The following is a 16888-nucleotide window of genomic DNA, read 5'->3' on the forward strand; positions in this document are numbered from 1 at the left end:
GTTCATTTTGAGGCAATTCATTTTGAGATCGCTTTGTCAAAGAAAGTCTATCTCCAGGTCTGGTAGGGGTCTGTGAGTTACTGCTTTCTTGTCTGGCCTGGAGTTTACTCTTACTGATGCGTTGGCCATTACTCAGTACAATGTTGCCCTTGTGAGCTTTAGACCACCAGAAAAGTTTGATCACCAAGTGGCTTGCTTTTCTAAAAGAAGTCTTTTTCTTTCTTTTAAGATCCTGTGTAAAATATTACAAACAAAACCCTCTTGATGAGCAGCACATCTTTCAGCTACCCATCAGACCAACCGCTGTAAAGGATTTGTACCAGAGGTAAATGGCCTGGTGGCCCATGTTTCACCTGGGCCTCGTGCGGCCATTTCAGTGTTGGTTCCAGGGGGCTCTTTGTCTGGTGGGCTTCTCCTGCCTCTTCCCAGACCTTTCTCTGCACACCCTCTCAGCTCTTGCCATTTTCTCCCTTTTTAATCTCATCTAGACAGAACAGAAGGAATAGCAGGTTGGTAAAAGAGACAGAGAGGGAGTGATCCGGATAAGAGGGCAGAATGAGAGGTGTGCCTGTGTGGGCAGCAAGGGCCGTGATGACTCTGCCCTCCGCAGACATTGAGGAGCCACCGTGGGCGAAATCTCTCCTATTCAAATCTCTCCTATTCAAATCTCTCAAAATTCATTAGTATTTGTAGTAGAAAAGCCAGTAGGTTCTATGTTTCTTGTTACAGATTTTTCTGAACTAACATTCAATGGTAGCCTGGAAGAAAAGACATGCTTCACCACCATGATCACCAGCAGCCAAGTGCATTTCAAGTGAAGTTTGTGGGTGGAGCTTGTTCAAGGTAGTGTGTTCATTCTCGGGATACTGTGAGCTGGAGTCGCCACTCACGTTTGAATTCTTTCAGCAACAGAAAAGCTATAAATTAAATCCATAAAATTTCTTTGAGGTAATTTATTGAGAAAAGGAAATTGAATTTAGCATAAGCAGGTTAGTTTTGTTTTTTGTTCTTGGTTTTGTTGTTTTTTTCTTGTACCAGAGATAACGGGTTCAGGTGTTTGCCTTGCATGTGACTGACCTATGTTCCCTGAGCACTACCAGGAGTCAGCCCTGAGCACTGCTGGGTGTGATCCCTTAAACTAAAAATGAACAGAAGTTTGTCTTAAATACAGAAATAATGAAGCTAAAGGTGGTTTTTTGTTTTGTTTTGTTTTGCTTTTTGGTTGCATCTGGCAATGCTCAGGGGTTACTCCTGGCTCTGCACTCAGGAGTTACTCCTGGCAGTGGTCAGCGGACCATATGGGATGCTGGGAATTGAACCTGGGTCAGCCATGTGCAAGGCAAATGCCCTACCAGCTGTACTATCGCCCCAGCTCCCTAAAGGTGTATTTTAAAGGATTGAAGATTTTTTTTCCAGCTCTTCTTAGAAAAGGGTCTTAGTAGATGCTTATTTACTTGATATTCACGTAATTCTTTGACCTAGTTGCCTGAATTTTATCTATAGATAATTGGTTGTCATGTATAAAATAGTGCTGAGATGGTGATTTCTAACTAAAGTACTCTTTCTGGACAGAACTTGGAGTGGAAAATAGTTCATGGAATAGTTTGTAACGATCTCTTTTTGTAAATTGAATATAAATGCATAGTAGTAAAAGTGTCCAAGCAATAGTAGAGCGGGTAGGCCACTTGCCTTGCACAAAATCAACCCAGCTTCAATCTTGAGAATCCCATATGGTCCTTGATCTCTGATCACAGAATCACAAAATAAGCCACAAGAATCACCAAGTGTGGCCCAACAACCCCAAAAAAATCCACTAAACAAAGACCCCAGGCATTGACTTTGAGAGGGGTAGCATTACAGATGGCTTTAAATTTTGGTTGCTTTTATTTTCTAACTCTTAAATCCTAGTATCTGATCCCTCCTCTTCCTCCTCCCCCGGGGGGTGGGGGGAACCAGAAAAAAATATCACAGCAACTAAAAACAAATGTACATAAACACTCAGAGCAGAGCAGGAAAATGGTAATGATTGTCCTCTAACAGCTGCCCGAAAGCTGCCAAAAGATTGGCCTCTCAGCTTTGTCTCTGCAGGAAAAGCATCGAGAGAACTGCAGCGAGCAGGACACAGAGGGTGCAGACGGTCGGGATCACGATCTCAGTCACCATCTGCATGGAGCCTCGAAGAGCTACTGAAAGGGAAGAAGGCCAGAGCTGAGCGTCCTGCACTGCTTCGTCTGCAAGCCTGACTCTGCCTGGGAAACTTAGAAGGCATCCCTAAACTCTCTGCTCGGTCTTGTTTGCCATGAAAGTGAGCCTGGTGGACTTAACCCTATAAAAAGTTATGTGAGGGCTTTGTAAAACATTTCTGGAGACAATGGGATAAAGGATGCCTGAACAGTCCTTCCTTTGATACTGTACTATAAAGTCTAATGCCTGCAGATTAGCAGTTGTGTTGACTCTAAATTAAACCAAGAATATTCGCCTCCAGGTTCCATTCTCTACAGTTTTGGTTTCCAAATTAAATTTTTCATGGTGGTGCTAGAGAGTTAGTACAGCAGGTAGGACATTTGTCTTGCACACAGAGGACCTGAGTTCAGTCCCAGCACCATATATGGTCCTCTGAACTCCTGCTAGGAGTAAGCCCTCAGCACAACTGGGTATGTCCCCCTTTTTTTTTTTTATGATAACTCTTAACATAAGTGAGAAGAATCACGTGTGAACCTATTTCGTGCGTGTTAAGAGTGTGGACACTTAGGTGCCAGGCCTGCTTTTCACCTCTGCCAGGAACCGTGTTCCCGGAATGAACAGAACTGGACCTATCCTGAGGGGTGCCTTGGCCGCGCGGTCATTCCCGCATCGTGTCTGCACTAATTTCATCTTAGTTTGAGTGTAGCTCAGTTGTTGGGTTGTCTGAGTAGGGAAGAGGGGACAGTGGCCTGCTAGCCTGTGACAGTAGCAGAGTTGGCTGGATTTGGTTTAACACTTTCTACTACTGTGACATATTGAGTTAGTTGGATTTTTTTTAAAGAGAAGAAATAGGTTTCTGATTATCCTTAAAAGGAGGAAGCACTGTAGCACTGTCCTCCCGTTGTTCATTTCTATAATATTGTGAAGCAGAAAGGATCTGGGATGTGGATGGTGACACGTGGTAGAACCTTGTAGCTTCTCGGTCTGGGTTCAATCCCCAGCCTTGGGGGAAGTATGTGTATGTAGCACTGCACTGTAGCACTGTCCTCCCGTTGTTCTTCTTTTTGCTTGAGCGGGCACCAGTAATGTCTCCATTGTAAGACTTGTTACTGTTTTTGGCATATCGAATACGCCAGGGGGAGCTTGCCAGGCTCTGTCGTGTGGGCAGTATGCTCTCGGTAGCTTGCCGGGCTCTCCAAGAGGGACATAGGAATCGAACCCGGGTTAGCCGTATGCAAAGCAAACACCCTACCTACTGTGTTATATCACTCCAGTCCAGGTTGTGTGTGTGTGTACACACACACACACACACACACACACACACACACACAAGTAGCCCCCATTACTGCTGAGTTGGTCCAAATACAAAAAGATGATCTCATATGGTTTTATTTGAAATTGAATGTTTTTACTTTGTTCATTTTGATGGGGGGCAGGTAAGCACACCCAGTCATGCTCAAGGCTTATTTCTGGCATCCCTTAAGGGCCCCTGTGGAGTACCAGGGATAAAACCCGGGCTGGCCTTGTGCAAGACAAGCACCCTACCTACAGAGATAGTACTATACTATCTCTCCAGCTCTTCATCTGAAATTTGGGAATAAATTTCAGTCAACGATATGTTACCAAGATTTGTCCAAGAAACTTGGCCAATATGTGTATATTATACAGAAAATATGTGAAGACAGTCTTGATTTGTATCTCACCTTTTAGAATTTCATTTATGTGGCCTTTGAGGTACTGAATCCTCCACTCATCACATATTTGAGTTCAGTGAAATTTTTGAGGCACTCCATTCTCTGTTACATATATGGGAAGGTTGCTGTACTGAGTCTGCTGGGGTCACACAGTGCATTACATGCCTTCTTTCTTTTTACTCATACTGGTTTTTGGGCCTCATCTGGTGATGCTCAGGGCTTACTCCTGGCAGTGCTCTGAGGACCATATGGGATGTCAGGGATCAAATCAGGATGGTACAAAGCAAGCGCCATCCCTGCTGAACCATCACTGTGACCGGACTTGCATTACTTTCTCACCTGCAGGCAGGTCTTCGAGGAAGGCACCTGTAAGAACACAGCCTTCTGTGTCCTAGTTTCACGGGCGACCTTTTACATTATTCAGAGATGAATATAGGCAACAGGCAAGTTCAAGCAAAAGATGACAATAAATCAATAAAATCATTTCCATTTTCTCTAGTTTTGGGGCCACATCCAGCAATGCTCAGGGGTCACTCCTGGTGGTCCTTGTGGGACCACATGGAATGCCGAGGTTCGAACCCAAGTGGACCGCATGCGAGGCAAATGCCCTATCTGCTGTGCTATCGGTCCAGGGACATAAATCAGCACCATTTTAGAGAAATACTTTAGGTCTTATTCCTTCCCACATTACATTTTAGATGAGAGTGCAGCAGAGTAAATAGGGAATCAGAATTTTTGCTAAGGAAAAATTACATCTGTATTAGTCAAACAGGATTTTAGGTAAGGCGTATGTCAGGCTCTGAGGTCTACGTAACTGAAAATGTAGGCACTGGAGCCAGAGTGATAGTACAGTGGGCCAGCCCAGGTTTTATTCCTGACACCCCAGGTGGTTTCCTGAGCATTTTCAGGAGTGATACCTGGGCACCAATGGGAGTGACCCCAAACCCTAAGGGACCGAAGCAGTGGGTAAGGTGTTTGCCTTGCATGCAGCAGAAAATTGCCCTTTAATTAACGCGTGACCCACCTGAGCAAAGTTGAGGAGCCTCCTGAGCCCCCATGGTGCAGAATGGAGCCATGCTGAATCCATCTCAGGCCCCGAGGGGTCAACCAGCTCCATCAGGTCGCAATCATTCCAGTAGCTGGGCCTGAGGTGTGAGGGGTGTTTGCGGGCAGTGATGTAGCAAGAAGGTCTAATCCCAGGAAGTCAGAGGAGCCTCTGATGAAGCTCTTCTCCTGGTGCAAGAAACTCGGGAGCCTGGACATGTCCTAGTGGCAGGGAAACGGGAGAGGGACAGAGGGTTTCTCAGTCATTTTCTGTGCTATAATCATGCCAGGATTCTGGCTAAAGCTGCTATCTCAATGCTGGGCTGTGGGATTCATTGACATGGAGAATCTTACTGATAGGTGAGCTCAGGTAGAAGGACCTGCATTGTGAGACCACCCTGGGATTTCTTAATTCCTGGAACCTTCCAAAAGCAATGGAACCTCCTCTAATCATGCATTTCTCCCCAGAACTCCTGTATACATCGACCCCAGGACACATGTTGAGTGTGTGTCCACTGTACTCCTCAGAAGTATTTTCATTTTTTTTCCTTTTTGGGTCACACCCGGCGATGCACAGGGGTTACTTCTGTCTCTGCACTCAGGAGTTACTCCTGGCAGTGCTCAGGGGACCATATGGGATGCTGGGAATTGAACCCGGGTCGTCCGCGTGCAAAGCAAATGCCCTACCCTCTGCTGTCTCTCCAGCCCCAGGAAGCATTTTCAATAAACCCGTATCAGCCTGATTCCTTTTTTGGTCCCTGCCTTTTCTTCTAGTGAGCCCGTCCCAGACCTTCAGTTATCTTTTCCCTTCAAGTCAGTTTCACATTTGAATCATTGGGTGGAAGGGGGCACAGCCAGCAGTGCTCAGGACTTATCCTCTGGTTCTGTGGTCAGGGATAACTCCTGGAGGCACTGTAAAACCATCATTGGTGCTGGGTATTGAACTCGGACCAGCTGAGTCCAAGGCAAGCACCTTATCCACTGCAGTATCTTTCCAGCCCTTGAATCAAACGTCATATATTCAAGACATGCATCCAACCACTTAAGCGAAATCCCAAACTACACCTGACTCTATCCAGGAAAAAAAAAATGGCCGGGGGGGGGGGGAGTGATTGTGGAGAGAAAGTACAGTAGGTAGGATGTTTGCTTCGCACATAGCTGACTTGGGTTTGATCCCCAGCACCACATCGGACCCTCTGAGCTTCACCAGGAGTGATCCTTAAGTGCAGAGCCAGTAGTGAGCACTGATCATTGCTGTGTGAGGTCCAAAATAACAAAACAGAAAGTTCCATAATAGGATGTGGCTTGGCTCACCAATTTGGTCTTTCATAACTTGGGGGTAGTCACCAGCATAAATGGGGTTGGCAAACCAGCCCAGGCAGAACTAGATGTAATGCTCGGCCACCGCCATGTCCTTAGGGTCACTGATGTTCAGGGGCTACCCCCAGGCGCAGCTCAACGAAATCCCCACCAGCCCCTCAAAGAGAGAATGGAGGCGAGTGGAGGGACTACGTGTGAGGTTGACTATGAGCAAAGCAGATGCCCCACAAATTGTAGTATCACTCCAGCACCAGCTATTTTCAGTTTTGCACTTTGATTTACAGTACTTCTCCTGGCAGGATTTCCTAAATAACGCATTACCACCTTTCAGATGCTGGACTTTTTTGTCCCCTCTCCCACAAAACTTTCTCGGTAGCACATGCCATGGCCTACAGCTGTCAGTTTCACATTCTGTGAAACTCTGGAAACTCAAGGACCAGTGTCCAGGGCTGACCCCTCGAAGGCTACATGGGCCTTGCTTCCTCCCGCCTTCTGGGTCCCTTTATTCTCCCATCATCGTAAATTGGTCTTACTCTAGAGGGGAAAAGTCCTTAATATCTTCTGTCCTCTCCCCTTTCCTCAACTCCAGTTTCCTTCCCTTCCTTTCCCTTCCTCTCCTCTCCTTTCCCCTATTCTCTACACTTCCCTGTGTTTATTTCATACTTCAAAGCATGGGGAAATGTCTGAGAGTCAACTATAGTTTTCCGTCAATTACAGAACAAACTCCTGATTCAATAACTGACCTCAGAAGACAAACAGACTCAGTTACTCTGCCTTTCTGTGTCTGATCCACACAGAGTCCATCCCTCTCCACAGGTGTCCACTAGCTGGCCCTTCCCTGCCCCTTTGCTCTGCTTCTTCCCTTTCCACCTCATTTGGCCTCCATCCCCTAAAGTCACTGTTTCCTCTTATCTCACTTCTCCATGAAACATTCCCCTGTATTCCTAGCCCAGGGCCCTGGGGCTCTTTTTCCTCTTTCTTCCTCCACCTCATCCTAGGGATGAAATTTTAGAGTTGGTTCTGATGGAGTCACCAGCAGTAGAAGTGACAGAGAATGGGAATCAATATCTCATTTCAGCACTGGGAGGGCACCAGTATGTTTTTGTAGTACACTGTGGGTTTGGGTAGAACACTGAAGCCCTAGAGTCCTTATTTTTATTTGTACTTAAATATTTTTTATTAAGATCTTGTGGTTTACAATGCTATTAACAAGGATTTCTCACGCACATGTTGTCTTCTAATCACTCTTTTTTTTTTTTTTTTTTTGCTTTTTGAGTCACACCGGCTTTGCACAGGGGTTACTCCTGGCTCATGCAGTCAGGAATTACTCCTGGCAGTGCTTAGGGGACCATATGGGATGCTGGGAATTGAACCCGGGTCGGCCACATGCAAGCCAAACGCCCTACCCGCTGTGCTGTTGCTCCAGTCCTTCTTTAAAAAAAAAATTTATTGAATCACCGTGAGATAGTTACAAAGCTTTCATGATTGAGTTTCTGTCATACAATGATTGAACAAACCTGCCTCCACCAGTGAATGATCTCCACCACCAAAGTCCCCAGTATCCCTCCTGCCACCCCTATCTCAACCCACGCCCTGCCTCTGTGGCAGGCAACTTCCTTTCTCTCTCTCTCTCTCTCTCTCTCTCTCTCTCTCTCTCTCTCTCTCTCTCTCTCTCTCTCTCTCTCTCTCTCTCTCACCCCCCCCCCCCTTTTGGGCCGTTTAATCACTCTTGAGCCAGTAGTCATGGTTATGAATGAAGAGGAGCCCTCCATGTGAATGTGTTTAGGGAAACTATTTTACAGCACATGACGCCTATAGGGCTCCCCCTAGTGAGCACAGCGTGTCCTGTTAAGGAGAGCCCAGATTGCCCTGCTGAGGAAGCACCATTAAAACTGAGTTTTCTTTCTCCATAAGGCCACACGGGGGCGCCACTGCTCTGCTCGCTCCTACTTCTCAGGGGCAGAGCTGTGGTCTGACTCAGGCTGAGATGCTGACCTGGAGGAGGACATCCAGGATGAAGCTGCCTTCAGAGCAGTCCTGGGGTCAGGCTCAGGAGCCAGGCGGGGAGTAGAGGAAAGGAAATCTCTGGGGCCTTGTGCTGTGTGTGGGGTTGCAAAATGTTCCCAGAACTTCTTTCTCCAGCCCATGATGCCAAACCTAGAGACTAGAAGGGAACTTTCCTTCCACTTCCTGTTCCTTTTATTAGGAACATTCTTCATTTTTTTTTATCACTACGACATTTATACAGCTAATAAGTCCATGCCAGGAAAGTATCATGAATCTCCACACTATTTGGATGTTACTGTTTTCTTTTCTCTCCTCGGATCCCATCCCAGGATCATGCACCCAGAGTGAGGTCTCTGTCATGTCTCCCAAAGGCACCTCCAGCCGAGTCGGTCTCAGATTCACTTTGTCTTGGATGGCATGGTATTGTAAGGAGACTTCTCTGCTACACATTGGAGAAAGACCCTCAGTTTGGGTGTGGTGTCCAAGGCTAGGAGTGTGGGAAGCCCACAGACACAGTGTCATTCTCAACAGCACTTCACGGAATGCAGGAGCCATTTGGTCATCAGGGATAATGGTCACCCTCACTCCCTGATGACACACATACCTCAGTTACTCTATTTCAAGACATGTGTTTTATTTTGTACATACAAATATATCTCTTGTTGTAATTACAGTGACATGTACAGTGTTAATATAGTTTCTGCATCTCACCACCACCAAAGTGCATAATACCATCCACCATCTCCGTACGCTACTTATATTATCCACATTAATTCTCCTCTTTCACCTAACCCCCTCCCAAGAGTACCTATGCTCCTTCTTCTCTTTCCCACACTGTCTCTTTAGAATGAATCCCTCTGAAATGCACACACTAAGAGCTGTTTTTAGGTTGTATAGGTAAAGGTAAAGGCCCTCCCGTTGATCGTCGATTTGCTCGAGCGGGCCCAGTAACGTCTCCATTGGAGACTTTGTTGTTACTGTGTTTGGCATATCGAATACTCTCGGAAGCTTGCCGGGCTCTCCGAGAGGGGTGGAGGAATCGAACTCGGGTCGGCCATGTTGGCCGCTTGTAAGGCGAACGCCCTACCCGCTGTGCTATCGCTCCAGCCCGTTGTATGAAACTTTCAATTTTTTTTTTGTTTTTGTATCTCACCCGGCAGTGCTCAGGGCTTACTCCTAGGGGGACTCAGGAAACCATATGCGGTGCCAGGAATTGAACCCCAGTCAGCTGTATGTCAGGTAAATAACCTACCTGCTGCACTCTGGCCCTGGCCTTAAGAATACTTTTAATTCTTCCATATGTGATGTTTTTAAATTACTTTAAATACTTTAAATTTTATGACACTTATAAAATATTTGTCAGATCCTACTCAAAAAATAAACTTCCATTCTAGTCTATGGCCAATGTATTTTTCACTAAACTAAACTTTTGTTTATTTCTGCACATCCAGGATGGACCCTGCCTCCATATGTGGAAGGCCTGTGTCCTACTGTTGAGCCATATCCCCAACTCAGAAAACTAGCTTAGCTTTCCTGACTACAAGAGGAGGCTAAATTGAAGAACTAAGCCATTTCTATGCTTAAAAAAAACTGTTAGGGCCTACATAAATAAAGGAGATGGACAAGAGGTTCTTGTGGGACCCCTTGGTTCTTTATCGGACCCTTATGAGACCTTCACGGAACCTTTCAACCCAGAATACTTGCACTAAAACTGGAATGTTGCCCTTGTGGGCGGGGAGGGGGGAGGGCGGAGTGGTGTAGGGGAGGGTTCTGTATCTGCTCTTCCTCTACTTCCACTCCTGAAAGAATCTCCCCTCGTGAAAGTGCATTACAAAGATGTTTTTCCCCATGGACTAAGGCCCTTGGATGTGTAAAAGTGTATCTTGTATATTATATATAAATATTATATACAATTCTCGGTATTTTCACAATGTTGTTCTGATGATTATGGATTCTAAATAATAAATATGATTCACAAAGAAGAGCCAGGGCTCAGTGGACAGACTGTGAGCCCCTCACCACATGCTTTTCGCTCCCTTTTCTGCCTCTTTCTTAGTCTTCATGGCGTCCATGGATCAGGCCTGCTCAGCTGGGGCTGGCCCCTGGAAAAAATGCAATATGGTTTTTCTTCAAAAGACTTTCTAGGGCTGGTGAGGTAGTATAACAGGTAAGGTGCTTGCCTTGCACCTTGCCAGAAGTAGGTTCTATTGCCTGCATCCCATATGCTCCCCTGAGTGCTGCCAGGAGTAATTACTGAGTACAGAGCCAGTGAGATTCACTGAGTGTGACTCCTGGACCCCAAAAAGATATCCTGTTAGCATTAATCTGTTGTTAATATTATTCCCGTTGAAGTCATTTTCAGGGTTGAAATCTGCAGGAGAGATATTACAGAAGGTAAGACTCTTTGCCTTGCATGTGGCCAACATGGGTTTGATTCCCGGCACCACATATGTACGGTCCCGTGAACCTGCCAAGAGTGATCCCTGAGCAAAGAGCACAGAGTCAGGAGTTACAACTGAACACTGCCTGATGTGGCCAAAAGCCAAAACAACAACAACAACAACAATAATAATAATAATAATTCATCACCACCAATATAAGGCTTTAACTCGGATTCCTCCCACGGCAAACACTGATGGGCATAACCTGAACGCACAGAAGCATCTCTGGGCTCCTCAGGAACTTGTAAGATTTAGCGAGATCCTGAAATGAAAACCATGGAAAATCCTGAGTCAGTCTCAGCCCTGGACACGGGGAGACAGTGTGACAGAGATCAGGTGAGGGAGCAGGTGAGAGGGCGAAGTCCCAGGTCTCAGGTGTGGCTCCCAGTGTCCCCAGGGTGGTGTTGGGGGCAGGAGATTAGTCCTGGGGATTCCTGGTCTCAAAGTTTCACTTCTCCCTCAGCAATCTGTGTCAGCGCCTTCTGCCCGGATACTCGTGACGCGTCCCCAGTCCTCACTCCCATTGGGCGTCGCTGTCTAGATCAGCCAATCGGCGTCCTCGCGGCTCCCGGTTAAACACTGTGGGCAATCGTGAGGGAGTCAGAATTCACTTGATTCCTTCAGTATGTGGGAGCCGCGACCCCTCCTGCTGCTGCTCTCGGGGACCCTGGCCCTGACTCAGACCCGGGCGGGTGAGTGCGGGGTCGGGAGGGGAGTTCGTTGTGGGGTGATGGACGGAAACTTCTAGGCATTGCTGTGCAGGAAGCCCGAGAAGGAGTTTCTCCGTTCTCTGCCCGGATGCCCCCCAAATGTTCCTCTTGTCCCCCCAACCTTCAACTCCTCCCGCGCCCCTAAGTCTCGCCCTTCTCGGTCCCTCCCCGCTTTCCTGTCTCCCTCCCTCCCCTCCACCTCCCCCCATCACCATGGCCCGGGGCACACAGGGCAGCGGGTCGGGTCAGGCCAGGTCTCACCCCTTCCCCTCCCCCAGGCTCCCACTCCCTGCGCTATTTCTACACCGCCGTGTCCCGGCCCGGCCGCGGGGAGCCCCGCTTCATCACCGTCGGCTACGTGGACGACACACAGTTCGTGCGCTTCGACAGCGACTCGGCGAGTGCGAGGATGGAGCCGCGGGCGCCGTGGGTGGAGCAGGAGGGACCCGAGTACTGGGAGCGGAACACGCAGAACGCCAAGGGCACCGCACAGACTTTCCGAGCGACCCTGAACACCGCGCTCCGCTACTACAACCAGAGCGAGGCGGGTGAGCGCGGCCGGGTATGGACGAGCCAACACAGGGACTGGCCGGGTCGCCCGAGGCGGGTCCGACCGTCCCCGAGGCTGAGGGACCCACCCCGGACCTTGACCCGGAGGCGCCGCGGGACAGGGTCCCGGTTTCGTTTTCGGTTCGAGTCTAATCTGTGCGGGGCGGGTCAGACTCTCACACCTTCCAGCTGATGTACGGCTGCGACGTGGGGTCCGACGGGCGCCTCCTGCGCGGGTACGACCAATCCGCCTACGACGGCGCCGACTACATCGCCCTGAACGAGGACCTGCGCTCCTGGACGGCGGCGGCGGGCACGCAGGCTTGGCGAACCCAGCAAAAGTGGGAGCAGGAGGGTGTCGCTGAGTACAAGAGGAACTATCTGGAGAACATCTGCGTGCAGTCGCTCCTCAGATACCTGGAGCACGGGAAGGACACGCTGCTGCGCGCAGGTACCGAGTCCCCGAGGGTGAGGACCCCTGACCTCGCCTCGGCAGGGCGACTCCCCAAAAGGGGGGACAGAGTGGGCTTCAGTGTCTGAACAGCGGCCCATCTTCAGTCAGGAGAGTGACTGACCCGCCTGGTTTCCATGTTCTGTACCAGAGAGACTCGCCCTCCCCTCAGGCCCACCCTGTGTCCTCAGGACTGTGAAGGACCCTAGTGTCCCTGGGGGAGGGGCGACCTCCTCTGAAATAACGAATGTGGGTTCCTGGGACCCGGCTGCCATCTTTGAACTCCCTCAGGTCTTAGCTCTGACTCCTACTTCTCTCAGTCACTCACCCTCCTCCCACGGCAAGGACCAGAGTCACTGTGTCCTGAGACACCCTAACCTCTTCCCAAACCCTGTTCTAGAAGTTTCCAAGCAATAGGATTTTATCCAGTTTCTCCAGCCAAGTGTCTGGATTGTGTCTGGATTTTTACCTCCTATTCCAAACCAATTATCCTGTTCAACCCCATTATGGAAGTGACCCAAAGTGTGAATTTTCTCATTTTCCCTCCTCAGAACCCCCCAGGAGTCACATAACCCGCCACCCCTTCTCTGACCATGAGGTCACCCTGAGGTGCTGGGCCCTGGGCTTCTACCCTGCCGAGATCACCCTGACCTGGCAGCGTGATGGGGAGGACCTGACCCAGGACACAAAACTGGTGGAGACCAGGCCTTCAGGGGATGAAAACTTCCAGAAGTGGGCAGCTGTGGTGGTGCCTTCTGGAGAGGAGCAGAGATACATGTGTCGTGTGCAGCACCAGGGGCTGCCAGAGCCTGTCACCCTGAGATGGGGTAAGGAGGGGGACGGGGCACAGAGCCTGTTCTCAGGGGAATCAAGGTTGGCCTCTCTGGGGAACTGCTGAGGGTTAGGGTGAGGCTGGGCTCTGACCCTCTCTTCCTTCCCAGAGCCCCCTTCTCAGTCCAGCATCCTCACTGTGGGCATCATTGTTGGCCTCTTCGGGGTTGTGGTCATTGGAACTGTGGTGGCATATGTGGTCAGCAGGAGGAAGCACTCCGGTAAGATGGGGAAAATGGGTGGTGGACATCTGTTCAACGTGACAAGTCTTGAGTCTTGTTCCACATTGGGGGTCCCCCCGTATTACTTCTTCTGCCTCCTTAGCAAGAGCACCACCGCCCCTGTGCTGCTGCTCACACTCCCCTTGTGTGTGCCACTCTCAGCTTTGCTCATGAAAGACACTTTCACCTCCATAACCTGGAGATGAACCGGGGTCCCAGGGTTCCAGATCACAGGGACTGTCCCTGCTGAGTACAGACTGCCAGGAGGAGGCTGGTCAGTCCTGGGGTCCGGGCCTAGAGAGCTGCTCTATGGCCGCAGGATCCAGTGCTCTCCCCGACTTCCCTGGATGTTTCCTTCCCGCAGGTGAGAAAGGTGGACAGTACACTCAGGCTGCAAGTAAGTGTGGGCAGGACTGGGGCCCTGCAATCCTGGGGACAGAGACCGAAGCCCACCGGGAGCTTCCGTACCCCTAGTTCCTCTTCTAGTCCCCACCCCTGTGGTTCTGACCTTGTCCTGTTTGTTCCTCCCCAGACAGCGACAGTTCCCAGGGCTCTGATGTGTCTCTCACGATTCCTAGAGGTGAGAGTCTGGAGGATGCAGTGGGCGGATTGGGCAGAGGGGACAGGACTGGGTTTGGGGGTTCTTTGAGTGGGATGCTGGGAGCTTGCTCAGGATGTCACCACTTCTGTGACTCACCTGGGTCCCTTCATTCTTCTCTCTTACAGTGTGAAACTGCTTCCCTGCTGAGTTTCCTCACATCCCAGTGTTGTGACTCAAGAAATGCTGATTCTCCTTCTGCCCTGGGATCTGAGCATGTCTGTTTTCCTGTCACACACTGTGAGGGGAGAGACTGGCCCACCCCTGCCCACTGGGCCCTCCCCACACTTACCTGCTTTCTCTTCCTGATGCTCTGGGCTGTGCCAGCAGAGACAGGACTCAGCCATCTCTATCTGCATTACCTTCTTGTTTTCCTGAATAATGTTTCTCCCTTACTGAAATAAGCATCTGATTTGCGTTTTTCTAATTCCTGTTTTGTGGGATTGAGGGTTAATAAAGGAAATCCCTGAAATTTGAGAAGGAACAAATGGAAATCCTGAGACCTTTTATGTGTTTTGATTTGAGTCTGTCCCAGATGTGACAGGAGAGGCTGTGAGTGGATGGGGGGGTGGGTGGGTGGGGGGGGAGACACAGACAGGTACAAGGATGCAAACCTAGGATTTCTGACTCCTACCCAAGTGAACTGTCCAGTTCCAGGAGTATAAACAGAGGCTGAAAATGTGGGAAAGCAGCTGGAGTGTTGTCACTTCCTGACACTTTCCATCATAGACACATAGAGATCAAATGGAGATTCGGGCACTGGAGTGACAGGTCTCACACAGGTGGCTCCGTCCTACAGTGCGTGTAAGTTGTTTGGTCACAAAGTTAAGCTACAAATTGGCAATCACCCTAATAATCTTTCCTCAAAACCTCTTTGATAGAAATAAAATTAGAACAACATATGGAAGTAGAGAGTCCAGGACACAGATGACCTTTTCATCCAAGCCCACATGGTAAGATAAATGGTCACTGAGTCAAAGAATCAAGTGCACAGATTAAAAGAACACTTCTTAGGGTCTGTATCCTGTTAAGTGTCCCAAGGAGTAACAGGGGAAAACAGCCAGAAGTCATCAACAATGTCAACTAGGAACAGGAATTTGCATGGGGTGATCAGTGTTCTACCTCTGCCGGGTTTGAGCAGCACAATACTTTGGAGGGTCCCTGTTCAGCACTGGGGGCTGGTGGGGTGAACCCAGTGTCTTAAGACAACCCAGAGCTGGTGGGGGCTCCTTCACTCAGTGTCACTCATTCTCTCCTGTTGTGCACATCTCCTTGGGGTCCCAGACAATGGCTGGTCGAGCATCTCTCCTCTCCAAATCTCAGTCTCCAAGCTCTATCTCAGGGGCAGAGATCTGAACCGGCTCAAATAACAACTCTGTCTTCATCTGACATTTTCTAACACTGGAGGAGAGTTCAATCCCTAACACCCCATATTGTCCCCCAAGTCCACCAGGAATGATCCCTGAGTACAGAGTCAGGGGAAAAGCCTGAGCAGCGATGGGTGTGGCCCAAAAAAACTAAAAAATGAAGAAAGAAAGAAAGAAAGAAAGAAAGAAAGAAAAAGAAAAGAAAGAAAGAGAAAGAAAAAGAATGAATGAAGGAAGGGAGGGAGGGAGGGAGGGATGGGGGAAGGAAGAGAAGGAAGGAAGGAGGGAGAAATCAATATCATCTGAAATTTGAGAAAATAAGCCCCTAACTGCAATTGAGATCCTAGTCTGGGATTGCTGCTCCCATCACTTAAATCACTTAATCACTTAACTTCCCGTTAGTCGTCGATTTGCTCGAGCGGGCGCCAGTAACGTCTCCATTTGTCCCTGTCGCGTGCTAGTGTAGCCCAATGGCATCTGTTCGCTCCGGGAACATGAAGGGCCTCAAACCGATCGTTCATGATCTTCAGGAAGAAGTCTGACCATTTGGTAGGTGGGCGGCCACGCGGTCTCTTGACATCCCGTGGAATCCAATCAGTAACAGCTCTAGTCCAACAGTCGTCTTTAAATCTCATTACGTGACCAGCCCATCTGATTTTCGACACCTTGGCAAATGAGACAGCGTCCCTGATCCTTGATTGTCGACGGATGTCAGAACTCCGGATTCTTTCTCTCATTTGAGTGAAACGTAATATTCCAAGCATAGCTCTTTCTATTCTTCTTTGGGAGACCTGAATGGCGTTCTCATCTTGTTTGCATAGGGCCCAGGTCTCTGAGGCATATGTTAATGCAGGAAGAACAGTGGAATCAAAGAGATGTGCCCGGAGCCGGAGGTTCTTCGTCCTCTTAGCTATTTCTTCGACGTTCTTGAAGGCGTTCCAAGCCGCTCTCTTCCTCCTGCGCAACTCGGGTGCCAGGTCATTTGTCATGTTGACCTCTCGACCTAGGTACACATAGCTGTTGCATTCGGAGATGGTCGTTCCATTGAGAGCGAATGGGGCGTCAGGAACAAGGCTGTTTCTCATAAACATTGTCTTCGTAAGATTCAGCTGTAGTCCTACCTTTCCACACTCACGGTCAAAGTCGGCCAGCATTTGTGCCGCTTGGCTGATGTTTGGTGTTATTAAAACAATATCATCAGCAAAGCGGAGGTGGTGTAATTGCCGACCATCTATCTTCACTCCCATTCCTTCCCATTCCAGTTGTCGCATGATGTTCTCGAGGGTGGCACTGAAGAGTTTCGGTGAAATGGTATCACCCTGCCGAACCCCTCTCTTGACATCAACGATCACTTCTTTGTAGAATGGTGAGATCCTGGTAGTGAATCCGCAATACAGCTCACGGAGGATCCTGATGTATTGGGCTTGAATGCCCTGATTGGCTAGGGCTTCAATGACCGCTTCCGTCTCAA

At 49.0% G+C, this 16888-nt stretch overlaps 2 protein-coding genes and 1 pseudogene across 2 annotated transcripts in view; 2 read left to right on the forward strand and 1 right to left on the reverse strand.

Moving 5' to 3' along the window:
* LOC130035217 (class I histocompatibility antigen, Gogo-B*0101 alpha chain-like) overlaps positions 1-14274 on the forward strand; it is a 77361-nt gene extending 63087 nt beyond the window's left edge. Inside the window, exon 9 of the mRNA XM_056126785.1 lies at positions 14202-14274. The gene's annotated coding sequence lies outside the window, so the exon portion shown is untranslated. The remainder of the gene's footprint in view (positions 1-14201) is intronic.
* Positions 2071-5141, reverse strand: LOC130035219 (lactase-like protein; annotated as a pseudogene).
* The window catches only part of LOC130035209 (class I histocompatibility antigen, Gogo-B*0102 alpha chain-like), a 90347-nt gene continuing 84767 nt past the window's right edge, over positions 11309-16888 (forward strand). Inside the window, exons 1-7 of the mRNA XM_056126775.1 lie at positions 11309-11382; positions 11679-11948; positions 12122-12400; positions 12952-13227; positions 13342-13452; positions 13817-13849; positions 13985-14032. Of these exons, the coding sequence (XP_055982750.1) occupies positions 11316-11382; positions 11679-11948; positions 12122-12400; positions 12952-13227; positions 13342-13452; positions 13817-13849; positions 13985-14032 (1084 nt within the window). The 5' untranslated portion in view covers positions 11309-11315. The remainder of the gene's footprint in view (positions 11383-11678; positions 11949-12121; positions 12401-12951; positions 13228-13341; positions 13453-13816; positions 13850-13984; positions 14033-16888) is intronic.

This window comes from Sorex fumeus, unplaced genomic scaffold, assembly GCF_029834395.1.
Source record: "Sorex fumeus unplaced genomic scaffold, SorFum_2.1 ptg000063l, whole genome shotgun sequence".
Lineage (NCBI taxonomy): Eukaryota > Metazoa > Chordata > Mammalia > Eulipotyphla > Soricidae > Sorex > Sorex fumeus.